At 35.7% G+C, this 25,754-nt stretch overlaps 1 protein-coding gene across 2 annotated transcripts in view; it reads right to left on the reverse strand.

Annotated features, from left to right (window-relative positions):
• Positions 1–233: 233 nt before the first annotated feature.
• Positions 234–25,754, reverse strand: part of VCAN (versican) — a 110,939-nt gene continuing 85,418 nt past the window's right edge. For both annotated transcript variants that reach the window (XM_007977402.3, XM_007977392.3), the window contains 3 exons: positions 10,037–10,181; positions 2,387–2,569; positions 234–2,241 (listed from right to left, as the gene is read on the reverse strand). In XM_007977402.3, coding sequence (XP_007975593.3) covers positions 2,114–2,241; positions 2,387–2,569; positions 10,037–10,181 — 456 coding nt within the window. In that variant the 3' untranslated portion in view covers positions 234–2,113. The remainder of the gene's footprint in view (positions 2,242–2,386; positions 2,570–10,036; positions 10,182–25,754) is intronic.

Genomic DNA, 25,754 nt, shown 5'->3' on the forward strand with positions numbered 1-25,754 from the left:
CGATCACTTTTTCCATTGCATATTTTTCATATTTGAAATTAATACATAGTATTCAGATAAAAACATTATCAGAATTATTATCGCAACTTTTGCGGGTATATATATAATCATTTCTTTGCTTGCCACAGAATCATTTCATCCAGGCTAGAAGCTTGTTCTCCATGATGGAACCAGAATGTAAAAATGTTGGTGCACATTAGGATTTAAAGTTGTAAATAACCAGACCAGTCACAGTGTAGTAAAAGAAGGATTTTAGGTTTCTTTGGTGAAACAAAAGCAGATATAAAAAGTTACAAAGATTTTAGATTTTCATTCACAAAAAAAAAGTCATTCACATTTTACACTATACACGTTATGATATAAATACAGGAAAGTATTATGTGCATTGTAATGAGAAAGGAAAAATAGAAACCTAATAGATCAACACAGTGTTGTTCTGTGCTCTAAAATACCTAAAGGTGGATTACATTTAATGCAACAACCAAGGGAACCTGCTTAAACACACTGTGTACTATTGTAGCTAGAGTCATTCCTTCTAAGCCAAAGAGGTTTTATAAAAAAGAATCAATATTGGGCCAATCCCTGGGTGCCCTTTTTCTCTTTTTCTATGTGCATTTTATTTTTTGTCTACTCTTCTTCAAGTTGCTCTAAACTGAAATTAGGGAAAGAGTCTTAATTTCCATTACAGGTTTTTCGTTAAACATTAAATTAAGTGGATAAGGATTCAAAGTCATCTTCAGCAGTCACTTTATTCAAATAATGGGGAGAAAACAGAGTGGGAAGAGATGGGGAGAAATGTCAACACATACACTCCACCTAACAGGAAGAAATGCCGACACTATTTCTATGTATTCGCTCCTTTCTTAGAATGGGCAAACACCATTTGCTAAAAGCTATATACTTTTCCACTCTTTTCATAATAAACACTTGATGCATTCTATCCATCACATTATTTAATCAGGGACAAAGTACCTATATTATATGATTCCAAATTGTGTGAGGAAAGTAAAAGGCTAACACTGAAAAATAACTAGCATACTATGTTCATTTTCAGGTCTTAGGGAAAATAACATCCAATAAATTAAATCAGTATGGCTTACTTCATTTATTTATGTATGCTTCACAGCTGCAGCATTCATACATGAACATTCAAAACTTTATAAAAGATTAAAATGGTTATATATACAAAATTACTTTTTTTTTCTTTTTTTTTCTTTTTTTTTTTGCATGTGTGTTGTTTTAACAATCCCCCACCCTCCAGAGCCCTAGGTCTATATCCATATGAAATGCGTTGATCGGTAACCTTACGAGTTAGTGTTATGAAAGCCATTAAAAAGTAGACCTGGTTGAGTTAATTATTAGCACTTTGACCCCTAAAAAATGCTCCTGGTTACAGAAAAGTCCTCCATTCAGGCCTTTCTTGTAAGTGAAGAAAAAGGAATGCAGCAAAGAAGAGTTCCACATTGGAGTCCCTAGTTCCATCAGGATCCCATTTGCAGCCTTTAGCATCATGTAGAAGCAAACTGCACCTATGGCTGAGATGGGTGCAACGACCTACAAGATTTTGTGTTTTCTAGCTGTCCAGGAAAAGCCATCTTCAGTCTTGCTGACAGTCAAAGAGCAAGTGAAACCATTTCCAGCCTAAACTACATAAAAGCAGCCGAACCAATGATTAAAGACCGCTAAGGCTCCATAATCATCATTAAATATGCCCAAACTCATTGTGACTTTGTATTTTATATACAGGATTAAAATCAACATTAAATCATCTTATTTACATGGCCATCGGTGCTGAAATTGAACATTTTAAATAGTACAGTAGGCTGGTTTACATTAAGAAATAGACTGCATTGGAGGCAAATAGAAAACTAAAGAAATTAGATAGGCTGGAAATGCTTACTTTCTGCTCTCATTTTCTTTCATTTTGTCTGCTGTCTTTTTGAATGCCAATACTTTCATTTAAAATGTTTTGGGAGCACGGCGACCCAAAATGACTGAACGGTGGTCCAAAAATCCAAACCAACTGGTAATTACTTCTCGAGGTGATAGGAAAGGCACAGGAAGTTAGGACTTTGGCTGAAATGATGAAAACACATGTTCGCCATTTTAGGGATCAGCGCCTCGTCTCCTGCCACCTCCGGCTCCAACGATGATCATGTTTAGATGTATTTATTGAATTGTCCTTTGCTGATGAGGAATTTTTAAAGTATTTCATAGAATAAGTCCTTTGGTATGCAGATGCTACATGGAAGGAAAGAAAGGAAAAAAGAAAACACAACAATATTACTTGCTCCATACCCTAAACTGCCGATACCACAGCCGTAAAATGAAGGTGTCTAGTAGTTGTTATAGCACGGTAGTCCATTCTTTCTAAAGGACCACTTACGGTTCATGCAGGTAATTTTAGGTATAGCCCATCTTCCATTTCCTAGGCACCGGATGGTTGGAAGGTGACGTTGAATGAAACCATCTTTGCAGTGGTATCTAATCAGGGAGTTGATTTCATAACGAGGTTTCATCTTTCCAAAGGTCTTGGCATTTTCTACAACAGGGGGCTGGCCGCAAGCAACTAAAGGAAAGCAAATTGGGTTACTTCCAAATAATCTAAGTATTTCAGCTAATATGAGTCTCTTTTTTTTCTCTCTTTCTTTATGGTACCAAAGTAAGCAACTTCATCAAAAGCAATCTTTCAGAATTAAGAATATGAAATTTTTCAAGAAAAAAATTTGATGTTGAGGCTCTGGGCCTACTTTAAATCTCAGATTATGCCATCTTGAAATTTGTTTTATTAAACAACCGTAGGGCTAAATGGTCATACATTCGTCTACCCCTCTGGAAGGGCCACTTTTCTGACGAAAATTCCAAATTAAAAAGCATATTGTCTTCATCACCATCCGTAAGTTTTTATTTGTTAATCACCTTCATTGGGACAATAATGAATTTAACTATTACTATTACCTCCTTATAGAAACTTACAATCTACAGGCCGGTCATGGTGGCTCACACCTGTAATCCCAGCACTTTGGGAAGCCAAGGGGGGTGGATCACAAGGTCAAGAGATTAAGACCATCCTGGCCAACATGGTGAAACCCCATCTCTACTAAAAATATAAAAAATTAGCCGGGAGTGGTGGTGGGCACCTGTAGTCCCAACTACTTGGGAGGCTGAGGCAGGAGAATCACTTGAACCCAGGAGCCAGAGGTTGCATTGAGCCAAGATTGTGCCACTGCACTCCAGCCTGGAGACAGAGCGAGACTCCATTTCAAAAAACAAAACAAAACAAAACAAACAAACAAAAACCTTACAATCTACAATAACATTATAGTTTTTAAATATGGACAAAGACTCCTAAATACAAATATCTTTTGGTTCCATTTACGTTTATTTGCTCTTTTTTGTCTTCTGTATTGGTACAAGAAAAAGAGACCGTAATATTCATGCCTGAATGTCATAAATACCTTAATGAATATAAATTTAAACCCTTGAGACAGGTAAATGAGGGTAAAGCTTGGAATTCTTAACCATCATTTTAAATTTACAATGAAAAATTATAAATATCAACAAACAGCAATAATATAAGTAACAAAAAAAGAAGTAGAAGTAAAAGAAATATCTTCATTTTAAAATTCAAAAACTTGGAAAATTGATTTAATTGAATTTGTATTAACATAGTTTTATTCAACATTAGCACACTTATTTTAAATGATATACTTTAAAAAAATCAACTTTGATTAAATTATTGTATTTTCCTATATCTGTTTAATATGAATGTAACTTAAATATAATTTTCCCTAAGTGGAAATTTCTATTGTTTAAGAATTCTGACACCACAGGCCCACAAAAACATGCCACATTCTCTCATGAAATATTGTAAATATTCAGTGGGAAAATGATTATCAGAAACCTTGGTACCAAACATTTGAATGCCAACATTCTAATATTAAAAGTTTACAGTTATTAAATATATTTGCATATTCAGAAGACTGTTTACAACCATATTCTTTTGCAATGACAAATTTTGGTTTAATTTAAATGTTTGGTTCTTCTACTTTACCTCTGCTTGACCTCAATCTGGATACCTGCACAATTTTTTTTTTTAACTTTTAAGTTCAGGGGTAAATGCACAGGCTTGTTATATTGCTAAACTCATGTCACAGGGGTTTGTTTTACAGATTATTTTGTCACCCGGGTACTAAGTCTAATACCCAATAGTTATTTTTCTAATCTTCTCCCTTCTCACACCCTCCACACTCAAGTAGGCCCCAGTGTCTGTCCTTCCCTTCTTTGTGTCCCTATGTTCTCATTGTTTAGGTCTCACGTGTAAGTGAAAACATGCAGCATTTGGTTTTCTGTTCTTGTGTTAGCTTGCTAAGGATGATGACCTCCAGCTCCATCCATATTCCTGAAAGGGACATGATCTCATTCCTTTTTATGGCTGCATCGTATTCCATGGTGCACACTTCTTTTATTGTAATATGAAAAGCCTATACTAGGGTCCAGATAATAGCAAGTATCAGATGGAATAAGACCAAAGTGATAGAGAAGGTTAAAAATGATCAATTCAATAATTCAATATACTTGATTTGGTGCTAACAAATTTGAAGTCATTTTTATACTTTTGAGGAAATAATTGTATAGATTTCTTCTAAAACTAAATATGAAGACTTATTAAAAAGCTATAATAATTCAGTGAGTGTGGTATTGGCAAGGACAGGAAAATAGACCAGAAACAGATTTATACACATATGCTTGATATTTGAAAGAGGCAACATGGCAGAGCAGAGGGAAAGTGTAGTCTTTTCATTTGAACACTTGTGTATTCATACGGAAAAAAATAAACTTGGTTCTGTACTTCAGAGAATACATTAAAAATAAATTCTAGATGGTTGAAATATATAAACACAAAAGGCAAAACCATAAAACATTTAGAAACTATAGAATATCTTTATGACTTCAGGATAGTGTCAACCAAAATTAAGGCTGTTGAGGCAGAAATAATTTGATAAAGGTTTATTGGAAGCCAAATGCGAGGATCTACCTGGGAAGATACACCACAAAATTGGGCATATTCCAGAATCTGCTACAGGTTGGAAGGCTTTTATGGGGAAGTTCAGAAGGGAGGCCAACTCCTCAGACCCGAGTTGTGATTTTCATTGGAGGGTACAATACAGAGGTTATAATCATTGGCTACAGATTACAAAATACAAACTAAAATGCTCTATGTGCAAAACAATCAGTAAAACCTCATGATTCACAAACAAATCAGTGTTTTTCCAGTGTCAGTAGGCTACATATTAATCAGTATGTCAACAGTTTAAGGAATTCATGATAAGATTTGAGGAACTCACGATAAAACTGTTTACTCAGGGACAGGATGTAAACCATGAATCATAAGACCTCCCCCAGGTGGATTAATTTGGAAGCCTGCCAATGTGACCTGTAGGTTATCAGTAGGTAAAGATTTCTTAAAATACAAAAAAGATTAGATCATAAAGGAAAAAAAATCAATAAAATTAAGAATTCTGTTCATCAGAAAATATAAGGTAAGGGTGAACTCAAGTGACAAACTGGGAGAACATATTTGCAACATATAAAATTGTCAAGGGATTAGTAACCAGAATATAAAAAGAACTCCTACAAATTAGTATGTATAAGATTATAAGTAAACAATTTTCAAAAATAACCAAAAGATATGAACAGAAACTTTACAAAAGTAGAGCTTCAGGTGATTGATAAATATATGAAAAGATATTCAGAGAGACGTATCAAAAAATGTGAATTAAGTCATAAGAGATTACATTTTATACCCACCAGATTGGCAAAAATTTCAAAGTCCAATAGTGCCAAATGCTGGAGAAGATGTAGAGCAACAGGATCTATCACAGATTGTTGGTGGGAGTGAAAATTGGTACCACCACTTTGGAAAAAAATTTGGCTTTTTAAAGTAGATTTTATGGTACATATATCCTATGACTCAGCAACTTCACTCCTGGAAATATATCTTACAGAAACTCACAAAAGTTGACCAAGAACAAGTTCAAGAATGCTCATAGAAACATTATTTATAAAAGCAAAAACACTGAATATAACTCAAGTGTCCACTGACAGGAGAATTGATAAGTAAAATGTTGTATAGTCATACAAGCAATACAATACAGAAATGAAAACAAAGAACATGCCACTACATGCATCAACATGAATAAATCTCACAAACATAATGCTGAACAAAAAAAGAGCAAAGCAAAGAATATATATAGTATGATTCCACTTATTTAAAGTTCAAAAATGTAAAAAACTAAATAATTTATTGTTTAGTGAAACAAGTGTATATCATAATAGAAAAGGGAAAAGCAAGGGAATTAAGTCATTATCTCGGTGGGAGTTGAGAAGTAAATGGATGGGATTGAGAGGAACCCACAGGATATTCCACAGATGTATCGATAGTATGCATTGAGGTGTTCTTTTAAAAAATATGCCTTTTGTATATATAATTCTTTGCAAGTATTTAATAGTTAATTAAAAGGAGAACTACATAGGTCTGTAGGTTTAAAATATCTAAAAACAGAAAAGGGTATCTTTTTAAAAAGCCTATAAACATTTCCAAACTTCCCCAAAGTACTGATTAGCAAAGAATTGACTGCACAAATATAAAAATCGGTGAGTAGGGGAGATAAAATACAAAAATAGGGTTTTTTCTTCTTCTTCTTCTTTAATGAGGTAGAATCAGTATTTTATAAAATTTGTTCTCCATTGGGAAATGTAAACAATCATGGTGTTTTTGTGAATCTTTTTTGGTAGAGGGTAGTGGTTCTCAACGTGGGGCAGTTTACCTCGTCTGGAGACATATGGCAATGTCTAGAAACATGTTTGCCTTTTACAAGGCAGAGGGGATGTAAACGTGCTACTGACATGTAGTATACAAAGGGCAGGGATTATGCTAAACATGCTTTAATGCACAGGATAGCCTCTTAAAATAAAGAATTATCTGACCAAAAATGTCAATAGCTCTGCTGTTGAGAAACCCTGCTATAGGAAAAAATAAAATAGGAAATGTAAGAATGTATAAATCATAAAATGAAAAGGATGACTCCAGGGACCATTTGGAGACAAATGGCAAACATGACATTTGGACAGAGACGAACAATTTAGTAAAGTTTTCTATGCTGGAAAAAGAAAAACAGAAAATACTTGATTTGCTATTTTTACGAATCCCATCGCAGAGGTGCTGAAGTAAGGGATATGGTCAGGAAAGCTTCTCATGTAGAAAAGGTATTGAGAATACATTCTACCTTGGGTGAGAAAATAGCAGAGTAACGTACTCATTGCTAACAGCTGACTTTCATGAGACTCAGGCTTTGTGTATGTTAGTGTTCTCTTTCTTCTAATAGAATTTCTCATTATTGGGGTTTAAATCTGTACTAAAATATTTATAGAGTGTGATTTTTAGTTTTATTATTTTTGTATCCAAAGACAAATAAATCAAATAGGTTTATATTTTATATTTGTACTTTGTACTCTTATTTGAAGTGGGTAAAAGTCTGGGTCTAGGGACTAAATACTCATGTGATAACACCATTATTAATTGCAAATAGGTTAAAATATTTTACAGAATTTCTATTTGTTTAGGGAAAAAGTCTGTACAGCGTGCTTTAGAAATTGGCCAATGATAAACACACCTTTTAAAAAATTAGCTTTTAAAATACTTTCTGTTTACTGTTAACTAAACAATTCTCATAAAATTTACATTACACATGTTCTTGTTTTATCTTATAAATATTCAACTACAGATATAAGGATGGCATTTGTGTTCCATAGTTTACAAGCATAAAATAAACTTCTAAGGGAATGATTAAAAAACTCAAATGCCTTCTAAGGGAAGATTAAAAAACTCAAATGCCTATAATTGGCAAAACACAGTGCCAATTATAATCCCAAAAGATACAATCTCAAAAGTCATAATCCCAAATTTTGAAATTCCTAAAGACCAAAATCCGTAGAGATTAAAATCCCTAACATCTAAAGTCCCCAAAATCGTAATTCTGAAATATGTTGAAATCCTGAAAGCCAAATTCTAGGGAAGGGATTAGTGCATTTTTGGTTGTATGCAGGGAAGTTATATTATGTCAGGAGGAATCATTATATTACTTTGTCATTGTTTTTATTTGGAAATTTAAATAATGGTTTAACAAGATGCATATGAGTGCCAAGCTGCAAGGGGTAGACTTGTGGACTTAATTTTAGGTGTCAACATGACTGGATTAAGGAATATCTAGAAACCTAAGAGAGCATTATTTGGGGCATGTCTCAGGGTATTTCCAGAGAAGATTAATGTGTCAGTGTGAGTGGATGAGGTGGGGAAGATCTGCCTTCATTGTTGATGGGCATCATCCAATCAACCAAGGGCCCAGAGAGAACAGATACAGAAGGTGAGCTGGTCTTTCTCTGAGAGCTGGGACAGACTTTGCCACCATGGACATCAGAATTCCAGGTTCACTGGCCTTTGGATTCCAGGACTTACACACCAGAGGCCCCCCAGGTCTTGAGGCTTTCGGTCTCAGACTGAGAGTTACACTACTGGCTTCAGCTTCCTTGGTTCTCAACATAAAAAGGTTGAAACTTCCTCAATAAATGAAGAGATGTTCTTTTGTACATCTCCATTTATGAAAGATAAGATTTCTCAAGATCTTGGCTCTTTGAGCGACTGAACATGCGGTGGTAACCCATCTCAGTTTTTTATCAATCTTGTGAAAAGATTTATGTTGTTCATCATAGTATTTCACATGACCACCGTTATAAAGCTGGTGCACATAATTACAACCAGAGTGATGTGCGTTCATACATTTTGGGTTTTCCCCAACTGCCATTAGTATACCTGAGTGCTTAAGCTTGAAAATATATGTATGTTTTTATTGTCTATTTATTTTATTGTCTAAAGTGGCTTATGAAGCACGCTGTCATGTTTTTATATGTTTCTCTAATAAATCATCATTTTAAAATGTAAATAAATGTCTTAAAATTTTTTTCTCTTTAAAATAAATGTCTTTAAAATTTGTTTTTTTCCAGAACTCTGTTTTCAGGCTTTTAATCCTTTGGGATTTCAGCATTTAGGATTATGGCATTTGGGATTGTGTCTTTCAGGATTGGGGCACAGACTCACATAAAACAAAGGAAGGACTCAATGAGGACTGCAATAAATGGAGATTGCAGCCCCAACCAAGGGAGGGCAGTGGTTCTCAGCTCTAGTACTTGAAACCACTGACAAACTTGAATATGGGCCACATGGTACCAGGTCTTCTTATTTCTTAAAAAAGCTAGAAATCTAGATTTTTAAAATATAGCCTAATGTTTAACTGTTGACAAGTATTTTATTTTGTAATGTTCTACTCATCAAAATAAAAAAAAGAAGTCTGTCAGGAGCTGTGGCTCACACCTGTAATCCCAGCACTTTGGGAGGCCAAGGCTGGCAACTTACAAGGTCAAGAGATTGAGACCATCCTGGCTAACATGGTGAAACCCTATCTCTACTAAAAATACAAAAATTAGCTGGGTGTGGTGGTGCACACCTATAGTCCCAGCTACTTGGGAGGCGGAGGCAGGAGAATTGCTTGAACTGGGAGGCAGAGGTTGCAGTGAGCCAAGATCCCACCACCCAGCCAAGATCTCCAGCCTGATGACAGAGAGAGACTTCATCTCAAATAATAATAATAATAATAATTAATAAATAAATAAATAAAAATAAAAAGGTCTATTGTCCTTTGGGCTGGCAGTTCTTCTTCTTAAAGATATTACCAGGCAGCATTCCTACATTAATGCCACGTTGTTATCTTTAAGGACCTGAAATCTAAGGTGAGAACATTGCTGAAAACAAACTTTTCAATCATTTTGGAAGAGTGAAATATTCCAGAGCAACGAGAGATGACATACATGGGCATACCCAGTTTAGGTCTCAAACAATGAATTTGAATCACAAATTCCTGAATTATCTTTATAACTGAAATGAAGATTAAGTACACATTATTAACAGAGTAATCATTACCTGTTCCTTTCTTGCACGTATAGGTGAGATGGTAATTGCAGGGAACATCATTCCACTGGCCATTCTCATGCCAAATGATTACAACACAGTCTTCTCCAGCAGAAAAGAAGCTGTCTGGCTGGTTGGGCCTCCAATTCTCGTATTGCTGTCAAAATGGAGGGAGAAGGTAACTACTTGCTAGTCAAATAGTAACATAAGAGCAACGACGGTATTATATCACAATCTAATTGGAATAGACTCAACAATTTCTGTTGTTTCATATAGCTGAAATTATTTGGGTGGTAAAGAAAAAGACTGTTAAACTTTGAGTAGAAAATATATGTGTCTCAAAGTCTTTAATTCAACAAATGTCTATAATTTGGCAATGAGATATCATTGAGAAATTTTGGTCTAGTTATTCTAGATTTCTAAATATATAATCAACCCTCAATATAGGAAATTTCATCATATTATTAATTCAACAAAATTAATGGAAGTAGAACTAGAGAAAAAAATCTCATCATTTTAATCTTGTTTTCTTCTACCTCTTATGTGCACATATAAATTTATATAATTGTGATGATAGTTCAATTGAATTTTCAGCCTGTCTTTTCTTATCTTTACTACTATAAAGTACCTTTGTCTCATTTATTGTAATTGCTTTTCACCCAAATTCATCTATTTGGTTAAAAAAGTTGAGATAGTTGCAATATTTATTTTTTGTATTTATCTGACATACTTACGCTAATCATTTTATATACAACTTTTCAGAGCTAGTTTGTTTTAGATGTGATTCTTATCTGCACCATACAGTTGAGTTGTCCTTTATGATTTAATATGAAATGTTTTTAGTAGAAACATTTATGACATTTATGCATATTGATATAAAAAGATACACCTTCAAAAGTAGATCTTACTATAGATTTTTTTTTGTGAAATGTATGTTGAGATCATTGAAAAGGATTTTATGGGTTTGATATTTCTCTGCTGGTTACCTTTATATATACGTGTGTGTGTGTGTGTGTGTGTGTGTATATATCCTACTCTGAGCAATAATATACAATTGGAAATATCTTTTGCCTTCCATCATATGTGTCATTCATTTAGCATCTACAATAGATGAAGCCCTTTTCTAGGTACTTAATATGCATTATCTCTTACCACAATCCAGCATAATAGGGAATTATTTGGACCTTAGAGATGTTACGCACCCAGGACGCTCTGGTTTAGGTTCATTTCTTTGTTACTTAAAAGATTGCCTCCCTGGCAATAATAATTATGTAAAAATCATAGTCGCTGTGCCTATTCAAAAATAACAAACTTTGATAAGACGAAAATAATATTGCCCTATAAATAAAAGACCAGTTTCCTAGTCCTGGGTCCTCTTAACTAGAATGTGGTATGAGACAAGTTTGTTTGTTCAGCGCCTTTCTGTGTCAATTTGAGCATCACTTTCTCACCATGCTTTGCCTACTCTCATGCTTTATCATGTCTAGCATGACAACATTAGTGGTGACAAACTTCCAAAACACGCTAGAAATACAGATTTAAATTTATGTGACAATGGCTAATATGACTGTCTTTTCTGGGCCTACAGATCTGTTAGTCTTTCCTTGAATTAAGTTTAAAGTAAGTTTATGGTTTGAGACAATAAGTTAAGTGACTTTGTTTGGCAAAGAGAAAGTCAGAGATTAAAGTGTATATAAGATTTAAGGCAACTGTTCTCAATTCAGAGCATCAGTGAATGCAAAAATGAAAAAAAAGGAGGGTCCAACTACTCTTACTACCTACTTATTCCCAACAGCACCATCACTATTTTTATGTCTTTTAAAATATATAATATGTCTGATCCATTTTACTGTATTTACCCAAAGTACTATACTTAGCTATCTGCAGTGTTTTCAATACCAAATGTTTCTTTTGTGTTTTAAATCTTTTCCTCCTACCTATGAAACTGAGATTTGTATACCAATAAACTCTAGTTTAAAAACCAAAACAGTATAATTAATATACTAGAGGATGTCTGTAATCTTTCTTCTCAGAACAAGTGGTTTTCAAAACTTTTAAATCTGGTTAAAAAAAACAAAAAAAAAAAAACAAAAAAAAACCTTAGATCTTGGATAAAATAATTTGTGAAAAGACCTAAAGTTTGAAAACCTGCTTTTCTTTCAGTCTTCTAGCTTTTTGTCTTTTTAGATTGTGTCCTCCTCAATCCTGCCAGAATTAAGACATGAGACAAGAGATCACTGCTATGTAAAAAAAGAGTCTTTGAAGAGTGATAAACTTGCAAAAAACCAAGAGACCCTTAAGGAAGTTTTTTTTTTGTTTTTTGTTTTTTGGTTTTTTTTTTTTTTTTTTGCCAAAATACAGCATGAAGGGTGGTTTTATTTCTCAGGGGAAAATCTAATCCAGAAGTGAGGCAAACTTAAATCCAACTTGTAGCCTAAATGGTCCCACTGTGTTACTCTCCAAATGGCCCGGAAAAGATGCTCAGGGGACCATACTCACTGAAGTACTCCTTGACTGGTAGGTCTCCCTGCAACCAGGAACTCACCTTGGCTCTGAACTGGCTTTCTAATTCTTTCCGTATTTTCCTTTTCGTTGCTCATTTCCCTCATCATCCCTCAGCCTCCACTCACCAAGCCTCCTTTTTACATTTTTGATACTCTCCTTTAGTAGATAATCAACAAAGCAGAGATATATCATGTTCTGCCTGTTGCTGATACAGAACTAAGTTGTTTGTAATGAATGAGTTAAAGTAGGATAAAAATTTAAAACCAAAGAATAGGAATCCACTAAAACTAACAAAATCTATATTTAGTACTCTCTATGGTCAACGATTCCAGAGTTCACCGAATATTAAATTTGGATTTAGGAGCTCAATATTTGCTAGCTTACTTTCCAACTAGTCTCTTACAGGAAACCAGTAATGTCCTCAAAGGTGGAAAATTTTCCAACGTCCTAATACTATGTGTACACTGTCCATTATTCCCTCATTCTTTGTCCCAACCTACACTGTACCATCTCCCTTTCTTACTTTCTTTTTCTTCATAACATTTATCATATTCTAACATCCTATATAATTTACTCACTGATTGCATTTTTTCTCCCTAGTGGAATGTAAACTCATTGAGGACAGGGCTTTGGTTTCTTTGGCTCATTACTGTCTCCTCAGTGCCAGAAACTATGTTTGGCACATACTTATGTTGTTTATTTATTTATTTATTTATTTATTTATTTATTTTATTTATTTATTTTGAGACGGAGTCTCACTCTGTTGCCCAGGCTGGAGTGCAGTGGCTGGATCTCAGCTCACTGCAAGCTCTGGCTCCTGGGTTTATGCCATTCTCCTGCCTCAGCCTCCCGAGTAACTGGGACTACAGGCGCCCGCCACCTCGCCCGGCTGGTTTTTTTGTGTTTTTTAGTAAAGATGGGGTTTCACCGTGTTAGCCAGGATGGTCTCGATCTCCTGACCTCGTGATCCGCCCGTCTCGGCCTCCCAAAGTGCTGGGATTACAGGCTTGAGCCACTGCGCCTGGCCAGTTGTTTAATAAATAGTTTTGATACTTAGAAATAATGAACCACAGAGGGTGTTTCATTCTTCCCAATCCACACCAATCCCTAATCAAACATCCTACTTGCTGCTAGCAAATAGGTGAGACAGGCAATTACAGACATAGCCAGTGGAAGTAAATAACCTTTCTGGAAAACAGTTGGCAATGCATATCAGGAGCCTCAAAAAGTTCTTGCTTTTGGACTCCAAAATTCCACTTCTAAAATTCTGTACTAAAAAATAATCAGAGATGTGAATGACATTTTATATGAAATACTATGTTTATTAGCAGTAAAGGGAAAACAATTTATAGAGTAAACATATGTTCGATAAATTGGTATAGCCAGACAAATAGAATATTGTATCACCATTTAACATTTTCTTTGAAGAAATAAATGAAGAAATGGGGGATAGTAAAAGAAGTGTTAAATTATTATATTATAATGATCCAAATTGTACTCATGCTCTCAGATACAGCTGTGTGTAGGGGTGGATGTATGTGTGCATGTTTGTGTTTGCATGTGTGTGTGCAGATAAAAGACCAAAAGCAAATGCGGCAAAATCTTCCAGAGTTTATGTCTGAGTGATATGAGACTGAGATAATATTTTATTCTATATATTCTTACTCTTTATATTTTCCAAGTTCTCTAGAGTGAGCATTATTTTTCTAATTGCTAAAAATGAACTTTATAAAATGATATGTGCATTTCTCACAAAAAAATACAAATTTCTTAGCTAATCATTTTAAAATCTAGTCTTAACAAATATCACTTCAAGTTACTAAAGTCACCTGACTGCCCTGTATTTTGCAGCTGACACTTCCTCCTGATCTGAACAATAACCATCTCATTTTCACACTGAAATGAGATTCGGATTCCATGCCACTAAAGTGATTCTCAGGGCTCAAATTGCCCAGATTCAGGCCTCTGGTAAAAGATTTAATTGTTTTGGGTGAGAATTACATTTGGCTTGCAGCAATGACTTAAAACGAGTGTTCCTGTTGTTGCTTGGCAGAGCTGTGTTTTAATGGTGCAGGACTAAATTTTAGCTCTGTGGTTTTTACAAGAATGTCTGATACCCACAGGCATGTCACACTATTACCTCATATCTGATCATTCCATTGTGCAGATTTATCTTGGCTAGGATGCTTTGATTTTGCTTCATGTTATTGCCAAACTGACTTAGCAAAGAAAACTCCAGTTTTCTTAACAACTTTCTTTGTGTCCTTCTGAATTCTTTACAGCCTTATTTAACATTACTTACAGGGAGAGAGTATAAAAAAATCATTTCACTTTAGCTTCAATAATGTACTTTTCTTTTCACTAAAGTTAAATGTTAAGAAGAAATCCCTTCTCAGGGAATCAATTGTGGGTTATAAGAATGTAACAGATCTTCTCGCACAATATGGATCTCATACATACAGGAATACAGATTCTTGGATTTAGCAGGGAAAAACTCAGTACCTCCCATCTGGATTTCTTTGTTCTTCACTTGGAATTACGAGCAAACATCCTGAGTGATCTATCCTGGATCAACCCTCTTCTAGGGCTGAATGTGCAAACTAATAATTATTCCCAGAAGCCCGCATGGGTTAGGGAGATTCATTTTAACTCCTTAGGTAAAAATAAATGCTGGCCATTCCCTTGCATGTTTGTCTGTGCCTCAGGGACTCGAGTTCAGCTACATACCTCAAACTCTTGTTGCTTCCCAGGCACAAGAATTAGATCACTACTATACCTGTAAGAGAACCCTAAAATTACTTTGCATTTTCACTCTCTTCTGATGGCAGAGGAAATCGTGACATAAAAATCAAAGAGTTGCTGGGTGCAGTGTCTCATGCCTGTAATCCCAGCACTTCTCATGCCTGTAATCCCAGCATTTTGGGAGGCCGAAGCGGGTGGATCACGAGGTCAGGAATTTGAGACTAGCCTGGCCAACATAGTGAAACCCCATCTCTACTAAAAATACCAAAAATTAGCTGGGCATGGTGGCGGGCGCCTGTAATCCCAGCTACTCGGGAGGCTGAGGTAGGAGAATCACTTGAACCTGGACGGCGGGGGTTGCAGTGAGCCGAGATCGTACCATTGCACTCCAGCCTGGAGGATCAGGCAAGACTCCGTCTCAAAACAAACAACAAAGAAAGCAAATAGTTGATGTAGAGGAAAGTCATCTCAGATGTACATTTTTCTTGCATTTTATTAAGAGATAATTATTTTATATCTAGTATATAATTGCTTAATGCTGGATAATATATGATAAAATTGCTTTATTTTTAGAGTCCAATTAATTAACTAGTTCTCCAGGTCTGTAATAACATGCCAAAAAGGGCAACTATTTCAATTAAGCAGGAATCAGTCACTTTTCAGCTATTGTTTTTCTTTCTTTTTCCCCCAATTGAACTCAAGCAAATCAGCTGCCAAAATAATAAAATGATTCAAAAAACCCTGGACAAAATCTAACAGCTAATAAGTGTGATTCTCTCCACAAACTAGAGAACTCATTGTGAACCAATCCTAACAGAGGGTGAAAACTCAGAGCAGACTGAAGCTATTCATCGAAGTCTATTGAACTCTAAATGTTTCGATTATTTTGTTCCAAATAATCTGTATTTGTCAAAAATTTATTTCTGTCTCACAATAACACAAAAGAGAAGACTCATCCTGCAGGTCTTCTGCAGTGCACATGACTTCTGTGCATGCCAGCATCCTTAACCGTCAGAGAGTGACCTCAATTCTACACGTCTCAGAGTTATTTGACTATTTTTCTCACTCAGAATGATTGGAGAGTTATTTCTCTCCTTCCCAGTTCTTTGCAAGTCTCCAACTTAATTCAATCAATATACCAAGGAAAAAAAGATGATGGTGGGTGGAGAGAGGTCTCTGCTTTTGAAAGTTACCAACAATCTACCAAATTCAGATGGGGTTTACATCTGTTCAAGGAGAATTTCTAATTACATAGTGTCTAGGAAGTCCCAATTGTCATTCAGAGATATCTTTTATCTTTTAAAATACATACCAGGTGGCCATGATCGATGACCTAAAATCTCAGCAGATAACTAGCATCACAAGCATGAACAAAACAAACTGATGATACAAATGTAATGTACACTCATAGACCTTTTCCTTATGCAGTGATGGATAACTGCCTTTTTGCAAAGGTTAAAAAATCAGTTTTTCAGGGCCGGGTGCAGTGGCTCACAACTATAATCCCAGCGCTATGGGAGGCCGAGACAGGTGGATCACCTGAGGTCAGGAGTTCGAGACTAGCTTGGCCAACATGGTGAAACCCCGTCTCAACTAAAAATACAAAAAATTAGCTAGGTGTCATGGCGGGCACCTGTAATTCCAGCTACTGGAGAGGCTGAGGCAGGAGAATCACTTGAACCCAGGAGGCGGAGGTTGCAGTGAGCAAAGATCACACCATTGCAGTCCAGCCTGGGCAACAAGAGTGAGACACCATCTCAAAACAAAACAAAACAAAACAAAACAAAAGCAGTTTTTCAGAAATAGATAAGACTTAGAAATAAATCAGGAAGTTTTTTTTCCTTCTTCGTGTTAAAAAATGAGTTTTCTTGGGTTCATCTTTAGCACTACTTTCAGTTGAAGAAAGGAAACCAGACCATCCAGTATCAGTCACTGCTGTCACAGTCAAGTCCCAGCTGGCCCTTGCACATCACACAGAGAAGCAAATTCATCTATGAGCAAAAGACTGAGAAGTTTTAAGAGCAATTGTTCTTATCACAACCTAATCAGTAACGAGCGCTTCTTTATAATACTCAACCCATTTCAAGTTCTTTTCACTGAGATTTCACAATTCCTTAACTCGATCAAATAACCACAAAGAATAATCAATGAACACTGATTCTACAGAAGAGTCAGAGACTTTGTTTAGAATTTATTTCTTTTCCTCTCTACTGGCTCCTAAATCGTACAATATAAATAAAAAGAGACAGAATTTTCATAGACACTAGACAAAATTAAAGTCCTTATTTTTGTGAGTCATAAATTTGAGACTCTCTCTCTCTCTCTCTCTCACACACACACACCCCCCTACACATACAGTACTTCTTGGCAATAAAGAAGTGCCTAAGACCTAAGACTTGGTAATGCTTCTATTCACATACATCTGTGTAGCAGATAATTTCCAGCCATAAATACAATAGAGAACAACCAAAATGGTCAGCAGAATAGACAGCAACCTACTTCTTGCAATGGGAAAATTGAGCTGTCCAATAGACAGACTTGAGAGCTCACCGAGAGTTTTTATACACTAGCCAGTCATTGGTTATAGTTCAAATTTGTGCCTGAGCAAAAAGTACAAATGTTTTCATACTGCAGACCTTCAAGATCTCATGTATAACTGAAACTGCAAATCTTGAATCTGTAACTGCCAAGGGCCTACTTTCCAACTCTCTATTTATCCATATATTATCTACAATTTTTCAGCTTAGATGCAGTCACCTTTTGTTTTTTAAAATTCACCATAGTTTAGATTACCTTGAATGGCCAATTAAAGATGATGTACAGATTTTATGGATTTTGCCAAACACACCCCTTTGGGAAAAACCATTCTTGACATGTGTCTAGTCAAGCCATTCACAATATATTATTTTAATTGTCGGGAGAACTTACTGAACTTCAAACTATGATTTGGAAGTTTTTCTCTTGAACGGTTCAGTCATTGCTCTTCACTTACTCTCTTTTCCTCCAAACATTGCTAATTTAGTTCACAGTAAAAAAAAAAAAAAAAAAAAAAAAAAAAATCATTTATAAAAACCCCGCAAAAGCCCTCTCAGTTCACCTCCCAAGGAAACTGGCCAAGGAAAATTTTCTCAAGGGTTCTACTATTGTGTATAAAGTGAAAACACAGGACAGATAGGTCTTAATATATGCCTTAGTTGCTAGGATTTTACTAAGCACTACATGTGTTAGTTTCATGCTGCGTTTGAAAAATCCTCTCATTTCACATTTAACTTTCAGGATCACAGTATCATGCAATTTATACTAGAATTTAGAAACTACTCAAAGCTACAGGAACTTGATTTACAGGTAGTATTATTCCTGTGTGTATCTGGGTGGAGTTCTGCGAATGCGGTTTGAAACACAAAATACAATACGACCACTAGGTGGTGATATGTATCTATTCTTATCTTATGAATTAACAGCTACACCACTTAACAAAAGAGAACTTAGAATATGTCCCCCCAAATCGTGATTATGTACTCCACGTGGCAAAAAAAAAAAAAAAAAAAAAAAATTAAAAGATTGTCTGGGATATGTTCTCTCAGTTTTGTGAGTGAAAACACAAAGAGAACACTTTGCAAGAAGACAGACCTCGGTGAACCAGTATTTACCAACCTGACTGCATTCTGTTCTGTTGAAGTCCATTCTATCTATAATCTGGATTTTCTTTCTGACTAAAATGTTCACCTACAGCAGTTGATTCTTTTCCACTCTGCCTTTTAAAATTATCAGGTGATTTACATCATGGTGAAATTGCACCAGAACTAAAGCCAAATGTGTAACATCCACCTAAAATCCTTAGGACAGGTCAGATCATAGATCAACACGCAAGCACACAAATGCAATGTCTGCAGTGTGAGTCACAGTTAGTTTATTTTTCAGTAACAATTTGTCTAGATTAGCTATGAAAACGTGACACCTGCAGTAAGAGCTGACTTCTTTGTGTGCAGACTCTTTTCATCACCTGGGCCACTGCTGTACACCCAGAGCTACAAAATTCAATCCAAACACACTGGATGCCAAGGGCAAGCAGATAACTGCCGAAGTAGGAAAGCAAATTCCAAATAGAAAACACTTTCCCAAGAGGACAGGTATCTGTTTTAAACATACGCCGATAAGAAACCATCTTTTCATTAAATAACAAACAGAATAACCACTTGGGGTTAGCACCAGCCTTTCAGAACACAGGTCAAACGGTTATCTGAAAAGAGGCTCTGAAGACTACTTATTACAGAAATCAAAACATTTGGTAATTTTAAAATGACTTTTTTATCCCTAGATGGCTGGTGTACACAATAGACATTTGTTTGCAGTCTGGAGGGGGAGTGGGCATTTAACTTTGTCTTGTTTGTTAGGGGCAAATGACTTCCCTGCAAGGTAAAGATAAACCTTCTTCTGATCCTTGTACTTGCTTAAGGTTAGTCTAGTCTGGGTCCTTATTTATTTATATTTTAAGGGAGGTTATGGTTTTGCTGCTGTCTTTTAGTTCAACAGGGTAATTCGCTGACCGACAACTGAAAAGAAAAGAGCAGCTTTGTTTTAAAGGAGAAAGAGCCGTTTGTTTTGGTGTCACTACCCTATGCTGGCAGCCTGGAGTTGGATCCTACAAACATGAATATGCTGAAGGGAAGAAAAACTAACTTGGGGTCTCCTGATAGTTGTTAAAGTGGCAATATGCCCATTATTTTCCTAGCTGGCAAACCTCTGTGCGGGAAAGACAATCTGGCCAGCTCTTGAGAACAGCACTAATCTTGTGTAATAGTGTGAGCTCACTGCCCTACAAAGCAGTAATTATCAACGCATTTTCAGAAGGATGTCAGTTACTCACACTGTGAGACCACTGTCAGAGAGGGGGCCTCAGGCAGAGGCCCACAGAGCAACTTGCATTTAATCCATAGAATGAATGGTGCCAGTAGGCTCCTTTACCCCAAGCTTGTTTGCACAGGTCTCCAGTCATGAAGGGCTAACGATCCAAATGTAAGGAGAGACTGCCAAAACTCATTCAATATTTTTTTTTTTGGCATTTTCCATGGTTATGCATTGCCTTAAACTAATTAGCAATTAGATTTAAATATCTGCATGTGATTTTAAGGTTGCATAGAAGACTGTTGGAAAAGCATCTGTGAGATACTACTGCACTAAATCTCCTTTTCTTATTCTTTATTATAATATTGTGAATTATAAAATGATTTTCCAGTAGTGAGTAAATATGGTTCTTCCAGCTGTTCAACCCACCACTTGTTGTCTGAACTGAAAGACAAGGCAGAGAGTAGGGTTGTGTTCTAGAACTACTCTATGAGTTCACAATATCTCATATTTAGAATCAGAAGAATCAGTTCTTGATTCCAAATTAAATTAAACTACAACACAAGTCGAAATTTTCATTAAGAACTCAGTAGTCTTTTGCAGAAAGGAATCTGAGAATTCTTCCACTCACGAGTAATGTGTTAAAGGATGAGAAATGAGCATATGTTTTCCTTGGCTTTTGGCTTAATACAATAAAGCCTGTGAAGTTTAACGTAATTAAATTAATGTTGATATGCAGTGTGACTTGTTCACAGAGAAATGGTATTTGACTTAGAGCTAATGTCACACCACAGCTGACACACATCCATCCGTAAACATTGTATAGAAAGTCTTCTAAGATTTTCAGGTAGGAAAAGGAAAACTTAAATTTTTGTTGTGGAGATTCTGTTTTGCATTGTTTTCCTGCCAAATCATGTGAAATCCTTTCAAACGACCAGAAACCTACAAACAAGCTTAGAAAGCACCGGAATTAGTTAATACTCCATATTCTCTTTACAATGTCCAAGACATCTGGGAGAGGAAGGGGAACAGGAACGTTTGTGTTTATGAAAGGGTAATAATGATACATTGCTGCAGGAAAAGAATAATGGTTTATGGTCTGTGATTTGTTACTCCCTTTTTTCTGCCCCTTTTAAGTGTCTCTTCCTAGGTTAAGGGCTATTTCTTTATTGTTTCTATCTTTTTCAAAGTTGACTTTTCTCACAATACTTCGCTTGACAGACTGATGTGTTTATTTATGAAAGAAGAAGAAGGGGCCTCTGGATTTAGAGTCAAATCCACACATCTAGCTATTCTTGTGCATCAGCTCGAATCAACTGGTGAAGGGGGACAAGCGGGTGTTGGAAATCGTAGGTATTAAGTTGCCAAAGCTGAGCTATGCTTACTAAAATGAAAAACAAAATGCAAAATTGAGTTACCTTCCAGAAATATTTTTAAGAAGAATTTAAGTTATGAAGATTAATTGTACAATTAATTGTACTAATTATCCTATCAACTAGGTTTTTTTTAGTTTATATCATAACTGTCATAGCAAGATGAGTTGGTTAGAGCTAGAAAATAAGATATTTATGAATCCGTGATTTAGTAATTTGTTCTAGAACTTCCTAACCAGATTTGGACAAATGAAGGAGAATGGAAAGTGAGAAGAAGGAAGCTGTGACAACTTCCCAGGAAGCAGGGAATCCAGCAGCCTCATGGGGGGTGACATTTGAGTCCTGACAACGTAGAGATGACAGAAGTAAAAAAAGTGAAGGGGATGCAGAAAATGATTTTTAAAATGTTTAGGAATAAAGTCAGGGCTCTTTCTGCAGAACAAACTAAATCTTCCAAAAGCTCCTCAATATTCTAAAAATGGAATGGCTATGTCACTTTTATTCAGTCCTCGCCTCTACACATGGCCATCTAAAGTGATGGTTCCCTTTGAAGTAAGTGCATCTGATCCACTGAAGACACCAATGTCCAGTGGGGAGGGTTCAGCTTTGATGGCGCTGGGGGGAATCATTGAAGAAAGGTGAGTAAGGAGCCATGTGGAGCCCAGAGAATCCCCTCATGAGAATCTTACTCCAGAGAGTCCAAGAGAGAAGGAAGCAATATGACAGCTTTAAATCTCTGAGCTCCACAATTTGATTTTAAACCACTTGTTGGAGAGGTTTATCAGACAAAAGAGGATGATGAAGTCATGTAAGAGTTTCTGATAGCTCTTTAATTGGGCTGTCCCATAGACACTATAGTCCTTAGTTGAAAACAGTGTTGTGAAATCATTTTGCCAGGAGGTATATTGATAGATAAATATAAATGATTCCATAATGTTCCCTGCCTGTCTGGCTTCCTCTGCACTTGAATAAACAGCCTCAGATAGTGGATTTACAAATGAAGCCCTATCCCATCTTATGCAACCAAACCATTCTTAGCCAAAGCATCTATAAAAAGTAAAATGAGCTGATAACATTTGGGAGTGATATTTCCTTTTCTTTGTTTTACTCCATTTTGGATATAAATAATAAGGTTTCTAAAACTCATTTTTCTTCAGAAAGTATACCTACGGAATATGTGCCTATCTGGAAAAAAAAATCCTCCTCCAAAGTTTTGAGTAATTGTTGGTTTCTTAAAGTTTCATGGAAAACTAGCCCTGATATAACTCAAACCTGCAGGGGTGGCAGAGTTTGAAAGTTTACTTTCCATTTTTAATTCCCAAAGTTTATTGCAAAGGTGTTTCTAGGACAACCATGGACAAAATTGTCATCATTTCTAGTAAAAACACTTGTTTTCCTTTGGGTTGATACATTTATAAGATGCACTATGTTCGACTATATACTTCTATTTTTAAGGAATACCTTTTTTTTTTTTTTTTTTTTTTTTTGGTCTTTTCACCATAAAACCCATCTATTATGTTTTGATGTTTTTCATACTGGTACAACTTTAAATAAAATCTTTAATTTAGGTAAACAAAAATGTCACAAAGAGATTCAGCCAAAAGACATGATGTGTTCATTTCAGGATTCAAAAGGTAGAGTTGGCTGAGCAATGTGTATATACTGATTATCATTTGTTCATTCAAATATTTATTAAATATCTATTCTATGTCAACTACTCTGCTAGGTGCTGAAAAAACAGAGATGAAAGTTAATTCCTATCTCAGAAGGCTCAGTGTCAGCAAGTCAATTTCACAGGGGCCTGAGTTAAGATGGGAAGAGGAGAGAAAAGATGTGGGAGCACAGAAGAGGAGCTCTGAGTTATACCCAGCAAGAAAGGCTTCCTGGAAGGAGACCCTTGGCTATGCAGGGTATTTGACTGTTTGTGAGATGAAATTAGGACAAGATGTGAGAATATGCTGAACACTAGGGCCAGTACAGGCAAAGCCCCCCAGGAGTGAGAATCCATGGCTTATCCCAGGAACTGAGAGTATTTTTGAGATGCTATCGCTTAGGAAGTGGCAGGCGGAATGGATTGGCTTTGTCTGCCGTACTAATAATTAAAATTTGATACTGAAGGCAATGAGCAGACACTGAAGAAGTTTAAGGGAGCAAGAAGAGTTCATAGCCAGGGAAGGGAAAGGTCATTAGCACTGGAAAACAGATTTGAAGGAAAACACTCTGACTAGTCATTCATTTAACAGTTGGTTTAAGAAAGAACTTATAAGTCAGCTAATAGTATATAAGCTAGATAAGAAAAGTTTGTTTAAGTTTGCCAGCTTTAATGTATATTTAACTTGGATGGTTTAACTGAGTGTCTTTGAAGATATTACTTGGGTGACAAGCAAAGCAATTCATTAGTGAAGTTATTTGTTAGGGTTTCCAATAAAGCAGTAGGCACATTTCACTATAGAGAGCAATCCTCAAGTTTACAATAGTCAAGTTAAAGAGTAACTGGGTTAGGAGAAAGCCAAGTGACAAAGTAAAAACTGAAATGTATTAAAAGAAAATAATCTTAATATAAATCACAAGGATAAGGCTAGACACAATTTTCTTCATGAATTCACTTTTGTGAAATTTCTTGGGCAAACACCCCAAATAAAAAAATTAATAGATTTTTAAAATATAACAGAAATAAGAATTTGGCATTTTATCAATGATAACAACATTCTATTATAGTGGCCAGTAATGTGGAATGAATCCATCAGAATCTCAAGAATAAGGGCAATTTAGATCATTTAGCCAAACAACATCATTAATTTAGTATATTAGTTGAATTAGTCTAGCTGTATAGCATAATAACATTAAATATGATACATTTATACTGCAAGTTTATTGAAAGCAAAGTTTAATTATTTCAGTAAAAAGGATCGTTGAAATTGAGACCTAATATAAACTTGTCTGTTCTTACTGGACTGTAAGGCTAAATATCAAAAGATACTTTAAGGTAAATATGAAAGGTTCTTTTTGTTTTAATACTGTTCTACCACCCAAGACGGAGAAGCTCTAATAAATCTTTCAAAGAAAAAAATGGAGGGAGAGAGGGTGTGGAAGAGGAGAGAAATCACTCCAAAACATAAACAAAGTCCTTAAAATTGCACACAGTCAAGTTAACACCATTCCACGTATAAGCAGATACCGCTCCCTGTGACCAAGACTTCACTGTTAGGGATATTTTTAAAAGCAAAAACCTTGGAGTAAACAGCGAAACAAAGCAGAAGGATTTTATTCAAAGGCCTGCACACATATGGAACCCATTAAGGGGATGGTGACTGTAGAAAAAACTACAAAGGAGTTTAAGGGACACCTAGGCTGTGTCAGAGAGGAAAAGGATAGAGGAAAGGGTGGTTACAAAAGCAAGAAAGTGGGCAGGAGATCAGTCGAATGCGAGGGAGACAGGCTCTAGGACAGATGGTCTGTTCTGTTCCAGAATGTTCAAAGTTAAGGGACACTCCTTAGCACACTTCTATTTTACACAAAGAGTGAATTAAGAAGAAACCAAGGGTCTGTTAGAGTTTTTTTCTGGATTTACTTGTGTCATTTCTTTGATAAACTTTGCTTGTTAATACATTTCATCACGTGTCTTCTTCAAACTGAGGCCCTCGGTGCATTCTCCATAATCCTTACATTTCAAGTGAAAGTGCCAACTAATTAAGAGTAAGGTACTTGTTTACGTTGTATAATTATCTATGTTAGCTTATGTTATCTTCCTCTGGAAGTTTCAGAGGAAAATTTCAGAGGAAAATCAATATTTTTTTTTTGACAAGGTGCAATGCTCACTAATTTACCACGTTTAGGACCATTCTAGACTATGGAAGTGGTAACTGTTATGTTTTTCAGAGTATTTGTGTACCTACATTAAAAATTAACGGCCACAGACAAAAACTAGTTAAGTTGCCTTGCTTTGGCATAGAGGAATAATGATATATGATGAATCAAGCTCACCTGTATGGCACTTGGCAGGGAAGATAAATTTCCTAAGATATTCTACAGAACCCACATAACTGCCAGATATAGGCCAATATGAAGTCTCTTTAACCAAGCACACAGGAATAAAGGATAACACTTTATCTCAGACACCATGAAAAATAAAAAGCAGGGAAAAGAATTACTTCTTGAAAGACGTGAACTGCTAAGGGAGAGAATAAACATCTAGTAACACACATACATGCTAAGAATAAAAATACACACATAAAATCTGTGTAACCAATGACAGATTAGAAATA

This window comes from Chlorocebus sabaeus, chromosome 4, assembly GCF_047675955.1.
Source record: "Chlorocebus sabaeus isolate Y175 chromosome 4, mChlSab1.0.hap1, whole genome shotgun sequence".
Taxonomy (NCBI): domain Eukaryota; kingdom Metazoa; phylum Chordata; class Mammalia; order Primates; family Cercopithecidae; genus Chlorocebus; species Chlorocebus sabaeus.